At 39.2% G+C, this 9,243-nt stretch overlaps 1 protein-coding gene across 1 annotated transcript in view; it reads right to left on the bottom strand.

The window, feature by feature from the left end:
- LOC107299202 (nck-associated protein 1-like) overlaps positions 1-6,673 on the bottom strand; it is a gene marked incomplete at its 3' end in the record, with an annotated part of 29,559 nt that extends 22,886 nt beyond the window's left edge. The window contains exon 1 of the mRNA XM_015828566.1: positions 6,553-6,673. Within this exon, the coding sequence (XP_015684052.1) occupies positions 6,553-6,660 (108 nt within the window). The remainder of the gene's footprint in view (positions 1-6,552) is intronic.
- Between the last annotated feature and the right edge of the window lie 2,570 nt (positions 6,674-9,243).

Consider the following 9,243-nt stretch of genomic DNA (forward strand, 5'->3'; position numbering starts at 1 on the left):
GGGGTTTTTGGGCACTCGGTCTCTAAAAGGTTCGCCATCACTGATATAAACTTTATTTGAGAAATATAAATTAAGAAATTTCTTCTGCCAAAAATATGCATAATTATAATCAGCAATATGTATAATGAACTGATTTTAATAAAATATTCCTAAATTCTAAAACCCTAACCCAGGGATAGGCAACCTTGGCTCTTTTATGACTCATGGACTTCAACTCCCAGAATTCCTGAGCCAGCTGTTAAAAATCTACAATTTTGCTGGTTTTGGTATTGTCTTGTAATTATTTCTGTTTAAATTGGATTAATCTATATTTTGGATTGATCTCTTTCTTTTATTGATAAAGTTATTCTTGGATTGAATTTCAGCCTCAGGAGGATTGAGAAATTTAGAAATTAAATCCAAAATATGTACCTGAGGGTAATACCTGTTATGATCGACCAGTTTTACAAAAAGTGTACAACTTTTCAAATTCTCCAAAACTTCAACTTGTCCGATTAATAATTCATGAAGATTCAAAAGCTTGCACTGTCCACTGTGGCATTTCAGATTAACATAATTAAGACATACCCCAGTTGGGGATTTTGAATTTCAAAATCAACTTAGATTTTTTAAAAGTATTTCTAATTGCAGGGTTAAATCATAAGGGAGGGGGGAAAAGATTCTGAAATAAATACACTCCAGAAAATCATATCTCTAGCTACCTCTGTTCAAATTGCTCACTTTCTTCCAACCACAGACTATAGTATATACCATGTGCAAACCACTTCTGAAATTCAGGACAGTTTCAAAATACGTTTGTGGTAAGGCATGTGGTTCTGCTGTGGTTTAAAAGAATCAGAACCAAGAAGCTTGACTTATTCAGCTCTCAGTCACATCTTAAGCATCTTGTGGTAGGCTAATGACATTTGTAGAAAAAGGTTATAGTTTAGAGAACAACATCAAGGGCTATAAGGCATCTAAAGGTCTCATGTTGTTCCATTAAAACTTTGTTTATATATCATGCAAAGAAGCAATTTAATTAACAATTCAGGAAGTAGCATTTTAAAACAATCTTTATTACAAAGGCAAATTGCCTTTTCTAGTAAAGTCTGAATCGTTACTGTTTTAAATCCAGTGTGTTTCATTCTGTAGGGTTAATAATTACTGTGTTTCTTTACTTCATACAATCAGGCAAGAATGCTAGAACATAAAAACCACAGGACTGACTTCTAATAAAGATTTCACACTATCTGCATCCCAATCATACATAGTAGTCTGATCAGTCTTACCACAATACTAAGCCATAATAGTGGGTTCACACAACATACTAATACAAAAAACCACATTTATAATGTATTATTATGCATATTTTTTAAAACCTAAACTATCTACAGAATCATATTTCTCCTGCTATATATCAGTTGGAGTTTTATTCAGATGCAGGAAATTCAATACCAATTAACAAATCAGGAAAGACTGATTGCCCTGGTTCAGATGTTCTTGAGAACTTCATGCTTCATGCAAGTTAAAATCATTTTCAAGATATCAGAGGTGAGAATGTAAAGCATAGTTTCATAAACTATGACGTATGAGACAATCTATGTGCAACCATAATAGCATTGCTCATCTTTCAGATAAAGTTAATGCAAAAACAGGAACAACTTTTCTCTTCTACCAAATATGAAAGCACATAGTAATGAATTACTAAAGTTCTTTTAATAATTAACTCCAATAATTTATTCAAATATTCTAAATCAGAAGAGGAGAATCCTGATCTTAATCTTAATCTCAATCACTAACATTTACTGCCCCTTCTAAGCATTTTTGCCATTCTAAGCATTTTTCTGTTTAGCTGGTGTTTCAAGACACTAGTAAACGTTTAAACATTTGTATGTCTTTGTCCTATTTTTTCTTTTTCCCAAATGAAGGGCAAGTAAAACCAATTTTGCCTGGTTCTTGAGTGCTCAGAAAGCCACATAACAATTATCACTGACATGTCAGGAAATATAGAAACTGACATCACTTGGTCTCAGAAGACAATTTGGGGGAACAATCTGACTATTGGTCATATCCTGTTTCCTACCACTGACAGAAAATTTCTAAATACTTATACTTCATTTTTTAAAAAGGTTGCTTCTTCAAATCTTACACTGCCCCAGAAAACAGGCAAGCATAGAGTGGGCATTAGATCAAAAAACTGAGGACTTCAGCTACTTTTGAGTCAACCGTAGTGACTTGTACAAAAAAAAAGGGGGGGGGGAGAGAGGGAGAAAAATGATGCCTATATTATCCATGGAAATACTATTTTAGCCATTTTCCAAATTTAATCAAAGAAGTTACACTTTCCAGAAAAAATTAATTTGGTTTCAAAATGCTTCACTTCAATGGGGATCGGTCAAGCGTTACCACTGATGGCTTTTACTTCTGCTTTTCTATTTAAAACAGCCAATTCATCTAACCACAATACCACATATTGCCAGACAAACTTTTGTAATCCTACAAAACAAAAATAATCAGCTTGAATATTATTAGAAGCAAGAATTGTGGTTCATTGGGATCTAACAAGCATGCTAGTGCTTTTACTTTGATCCTCTAGTAGAAAGTCTAAACAAGTTTCTTGTTTTACACCAAAGCTCAAATCTATGACTTTTACCTCCTAAAAAAGTCAAGAGTCTAAAGCCAAGAACAAAACCTGGTTTCAGATTCTGGCTTTATCAGAAAAGTAAATAGGGATCATAGGGATTCCAGTTTGGAAGCATCATTAATCAATCCATAGATGGTTTCCTGATTTTGTTACTTCTCTTACTGATTATAATAACAAAGTAAAAATAAATTAGACAGGGTACACTTGAACACCTGTTTATTCCTGATAAATGGCAGGAGACTCTCATGGCAAAAGATGATATATGAGAAAAAGATCCCTTGTAAACTATAAGACTCCTTTCATATGCAGATATTTTCCTGAATAAAGGATTTGCAACAGAATGAAAAATAGCAGCCTGCACTATTTAGAATCTCATCCATTCTGCTCTACCAGATCACATCAGCCCAAACCAATGAAAAACGGCTTTAATCAGTAGTTCTACAGTTACCATAGTGATGAGTACTGTATAAAATCTAGAAACAAAATTGCAATTAGCATTCCTGTAAAAGAAAATTGGCAGAAGGTGAATTGTACCAAGCCCAGCTGTTTATGTCTATTTTTTTTTATTATTATTCAACAGCTGGTGAACACAACTCTCTCAACTAAATATGGCTGGTTACTTTGGAGCTACGTGAGTAATTAGAACCCTGATACCGTAATTTATGATTCCCTGTGTTGAGCAAATTCAAAGAATTGGATTGACTGGACCATGGTTCTATTAATCTAGATGCAAATATTGTAATGGTGGAGAACTGGGTTCTATAATTTTGACTGAACTACTTGAAGTTATAGGGGTGAGAAGAGCAGAGGATGTCATGATATCACTTATGTACTACCATCAGATATCATTCTGTGACTATTTACATAATTTCATTTGCATAATATGCATATTTTTGCATCACTATGGTTTGTAACAGATACCTATGTGAAGTTATTAACCAAAGGTAATTGAGGTGGAACTGGAAGATATTCACTCAAGTTTTGAAGTTCTTGGGAGTGATGCAACTACACAGGATGCTATTCCTTTATCAAGAAAAAAAAGCAGATTGTCAAACTTTCGCTTTCAGTTCAAGCAGCATTTGAGAGCGATATAGGTGATTTGAGATCTAGATATGCTTGGGCTATTACTAAAAATGGTGGACAGTGTTCTCCTTCCTCTAGCTCAAGGGTCTTCAAACTTGGCCCTTTTATGACTTGTGAACTTCAATTCCCAGAATTCCTCTAGCTGATGAACTGAAGCTGCATAATGCTTTCAGGAACCGCTGAAACTGCACGTTTTTAATGGTTTTCAGTGGTTCAGTGGTTCCTGAAAGCATTGTGCAGCAGCTTTACCATTTTGTTGGCTCAAGGAAGGCCAATGCCACCCGCCATTTTTAGTAATAGGCTGTTCATTTGTAAGTACAAGTTCTGACTTACATACAAATTTGACAGCATTGTGAACAGAATTTCTTGTTAAACCAAAGGACTGCCTGTACGTATATTTTATGAACTTGGAGATGCTATAACATTCAACCAAATCACTGTTTTGACAACTAAGGAACTTTTAATATTTGAAAGCCATTTCATGGATACATTTACCATGATTACTAACCCTTCTCATATTTCTTGGGGAGTAAGAAACCAGTAGTTTTTTTTTAAAGGCCTTTTTGAGGCTGCATTTTTAGAAGCCATTTTTTCTTATATGTGATCTATGAAGTTATTGTAACAAGTACAAATTGGCAGTATTTCCTACCTAATGAAGACTCATTAGCAGATTTTTATGATATCTTCCTAAAATGAAACACATATTATTTTGATTTGTCTAATGTAGGAAGTCCCTTCTCCCTCTCCATTCATAAAGAGAATCTCTTAAGGTCAATGGATAAATTTTAACAAAGAAAGAGTGCTTGATCTGTATGTTCAACTTGACTGTTATATTTACTATGGTTATAGTTAACAATAGTGAGTTATCAATCTTTACAGTACTTTCCTGGAAATATATCCTTTGAAACGTAGAGCTATACTACTGAATATCTGACTGGTATTATGATCCAGCAATGTTAGCATCTATTTTAAATGCTAATACAGGTAGTCCTCGACTTACTACCACTCATTTATTGACAATTCCTAGTTATGATGGAACTGAAAAAGTGATTTATACTGTTTTTCACACATGACCATTGTGATATCCCCACAGTCATGGGATCAAAATTCAGACACTTGGTAACTGGCATGTATTTATGACGGTTGGAATGTCCCGGGGTCATATGATCACCTTTTGCGACCTTCTGTCAAGCAAAGTCAAGAAGGGAAGCCAGATTCACTTAACAAATATTACTAACAATTGCAGTGATTTACTTAACAACTGTGGAAAGAAAGGCCATAAAATGGGGCAAAACTCACTTAACAACTGTTTTGCTTAGCAGTGGAAATTTTGAGCTCCATTGTGATCATAAATGGAGGACTACCTGTAGTATTAAATGATAATCAGAAATTAGCCAATGTGCCACCAGAACATAATTTAGCTTTTTTTCCAACCACACATTTAAAGACTAGAAGTCTTTTAACTAAGCTACCACATAATTCAAAGGACACTGATAATACACACATTATTGGAATAACATAATCAAACATATATAAAGTTGTTACAGTATGGGGGGGGGGATCCACCTAACAATGAGCACAATTCCAAGTACTCTCTTATTAAAAGCAAAAGGTTTTATATCAGTGTTATATCACATAGTGATTTTTATAGCTAAGATGCCCCAGTAGTTTTACACATATATTTTAGTATCTGTTCACATGATGATCTAATATATTAAATCAGAACAAAAACCACTTGATTATTTTCCCAATTAAATTTCAACACATTTAGCAGGAAATTCTCAGAAAAACACCATCAGAGAGAACAGAATGACATATTGAATTTTTTAGCATGTTAATGCCGCAAGTTGGTACCATAGTCAAATATCAGCAAATCGATATTTGAAGCATGGTCTGTCAAGAATCTCACTTTTCTTCCTTTATGATCAACCCACCGTGCTCCCCTCTGGCTAGCAATCAGGGGAGCTGTTACATAGTAAATCCTAACGTAAAAGTGTTTACTAAGCAGCGAATCTACCATCTTTCCAATGAGCATTTTACTTCAAACAATAACGACACGGGGCAAACAGCAATTAACGTAATAGTTTTATTAGAATTTGGGCAACAAGAGTACGAGACCCATGAGAAAAGTGCAGCTATTACATATCCGGTTTGAGATCTCCCTCATACAGAAACGTACGTGTACACGCAAACATACATGCATGCATACATACAAACAAACACACACGGCATACTAGCCACTGCACAGGGTTTCAGGAAACAGTGGCGAAAACATTCCCTCTCTCCAACGTATCTTTATCTCTACTTCCATGGAGCAAATAGGATCAATCCAGAAGGTGCATCCGGCCCAATCCCGGTTTACACCCTCCCCTTCCCTTCTTCTCCAACTCTTTGCGTAAAGGAAATGGAAGTTGTTTTTTTTAAAAAAAATAAATAAAAAATAATAATAAAAAAACCCGGGTCGGCCTCCCCCTTTGCATTCCGGGCCTCCGCCCTGGAGCAAATCAGTCCCCACACCTTGCAGGCCTTGCTGAGTAAGAAGCAGGCATGGGGTTAGGAAGAAAGGCCCGCGGGGGAGGGGGGGGAGAGAGGGAGACTTCGCCCCCGGTGCTACGTCCGCCTCTTTTCCTCGCGCGCCCCTCCAAGCAGCCGGGAAATGCTCCTTGCGCGCGGCCTGCGGCTCGCTCGCACCTTCCCAAAGCCAGGCCGGAAATTCCCACAGCTGGCGGAATAAGCCATTGGAGCGAGTCGCTCCCCTCCAGCTGCTGGGCGAGCCCCAGGCCCGCTGTCCCCGCACGGCTTCGCCCTCCCTCCCACCCACCCACCCCGCAGACGGGCCCGCGCACCTTCTTAATGTTGTAGAGGCGAGTCAGCATGCCGATGCCGCGATCGTTGAGGATGGTCAGCTTCTCGGCCAGCTTCTGCTGGCTGGGCTGCAACACCGAGCGCGACATCCTGGGAGAAGAGAGGAGAGGCGGCCGAGGCTGCTGCGGCTGCTGCTGCGGGGAAAGCGGCTCGGCGCTGCCCTGATGGATCCCCCCTTTCCTCCGCCAACCCCCGCCCGTCAAGCAGCCCTGGCCGCGCTCACAGCGCCTCCATCTCCCCCGCTCGCTCCGGCCGCCTCCGCCACCCGAGCCGTTTCTCCCTCCCTCCCCCGGCGCTCCTCCCAATCTGGGTCTTCGCTAGGCGTGGCGGCGGCGGTGGCGGCACCAGCAACAGCAGCGGAGCCTCTCGCCCGGCCGCTGCCCACAGAGAGGCCGGGCTCCTCCGCCCCACGTGATGCGCCTCTCTGCTGCCCCTCCAGGGTGGGAACCCGGCAGAGGAGCTTCCATTTCGTGGGCACACGAGAAGAGGAATAATAATAATAACAACAACAACAACAACAAATGCGGTACCTGGAGACTGAAGAATAGAAGAGAAAGAATGGATGAAATCACAAGATGCAAAGACCTGCCAATAGAAGTAGAAGGACCGTGGGAAAAGGAAAGCAAAGATAGTGCCAGTAGTAATAGGCACCTGGGGTGTAATTCCAGAACATCTGGAGCACCCTATGAATACCGTCCGCATTGACAAAAATCCCCATCGCTCAATTTCAAAAGGCAGCTTTGCTGGGAACAGCTTTCATCCTGCCACGATACCTTTAACACTATTAAACAACAAAATCTGGCTATCCCAGGTCTTTGGGAAGGACTCTATAGGTGGATAAAAATGCCTATCCAATATAAACATCTGGCTGATTGTGTGATGAACGATAATAATTGCTACCATATCTGAGTGGCAAAATTCTGGAGGATTAATGGATAGCAGCAATTTTAACTCAAGATGGGTTGGATTTTTCCAGCCCAGATTTGGTCACCATAGTAGAAATAGTAGCAAATCTAAGGCCCTCAGCAGCCCAATCCAAAATTGGGGGGCACAAGTCTCCTTTTTCGATAAATTCTCTCCGTAGTAATTTAGTTTGCTAACCCTCTTTTTCAATCTGCCTCCACTACCGGGTTTTCCAGCAGTATTGACTGATTGCAATTCCTATAATCCCCATCAGGCAGGGGAGCATTGTTGGCTGAGTTATGGGAATATTCTCAATGCAATTGGAAAGGCATCAAGTTGGGAAAGATGTCCTTGACAGGAAATTTGGTTCTTAATGCAGAACCACACTAAGGTGGTAATATTTATGAAGGCAATCCTTCATATATATGCACATCTATGTGTTACATCTATATGTTAGATTCAATTATTAGCTGCAATAACTATTTGGGGAATTAATATTGTCTTTTTTGAAGAAAAGTAGAATAAGTAGAAAAGTAGAATAATAATTAAGTTGGGCTGGCATAGAGGAAATGCAGGTCCAAATTATTAGTGGTGCTATCTGAATAAAATAAGGAGACATACTCTGCCATTCCACCTTGATATCCTAGAGGCTAAGTAAGGTGTAAATTCTATAAGGAATGCAAGGAAATGACTCGCTTCACCCATATCTACTCCAAGTCTGTGTTTAAATCTGTCTGCACTTATGTTTGTTTGGAATAACATTTAGATTAAAGTTATCCAAAATTATTCATAGCTGACAATATAAAATAAGTTAAATAAAATTTGAGTATGGTTCATACAACCAGCTATGGCACAACCAGCTATGGCACATATATAGCCTCATACAACCAGCTATGGCACATATATAGCCTCATAACTGTTTTTATGCAGTCTCCATGATTTTGCCTTTACTTTATCTCCAATCCACAGCTGAGAGCTTAAAGCCATCCTTAGCTATCCCAGGTGATCCAGGAGTGTTCTCTCTCTTATTCTGACAATTTTTGCTCTGGATAGGATTTAGCATGCTTGTCAATCATTTGTTTGAGGATATGGTCTGGAGCTGGGATGTACCCCATTCCTGATGGCCACTTCAGGTTGCTGCCATTACAGTCTCTTTTGGAAAAAAAGATGTGTAGGTGGGGTTAAACTTGAAAGGACATTTTTATTAAGGTATGTTCCTTACCTTCAAGGGAAGGTGGCCAGTATTAAGCTTCCAATCCAGGCATCTCAGCTGCTCATCTTTTCTAAATGATAAAATACAAAACAATTGATGAAATAGACTTTCCATTGTCTTATTCCCTGATAATCATGGAGTATGAGTTTGCTTATATGCGCATACTCTCCATACTCTCTTATCTGGCGATTCTTATGAGAAAACCACTGACCCAGTGATTTTGTAACATAAACCAAGGACTGGGTTTACAAATTCAGAAATAAAAATAATTATTCATAATAACTATGTCAAGATCTGACATGTTGCAGATAGGATGTTGTGATTCCTTGCCAGCCAGTGGATCTGGCAGCTGAATCTGAGGAATCAGATGATGATGAGGGGCCTGGAGTGACATTAGAATCAGAGGAAGGCTCTGAGAACCTCCAAGACTTACAATCGGACGAGGAGCCTGTTCAAGCCACTGAACTTGGTCTCCCGTACATTCTGGTGGCCTCGAGTACAACACGACGTCCAGGCCTACGTCACGTCTTGTATACAGTGTAGGCGGCCAAGTCAG

The sequence above is a fragment of the Protobothrops mucrosquamatus genome, unplaced genomic scaffold (genome assembly GCF_001527695.2).
Source record: "Protobothrops mucrosquamatus isolate PMUCROS unplaced genomic scaffold, P.Mucros_1.0 scaffold4667, whole genome shotgun sequence".
Classification (NCBI taxonomy): domain Eukaryota; kingdom Metazoa; phylum Chordata; class Lepidosauria; order Squamata; family Viperidae; genus Protobothrops; species Protobothrops mucrosquamatus.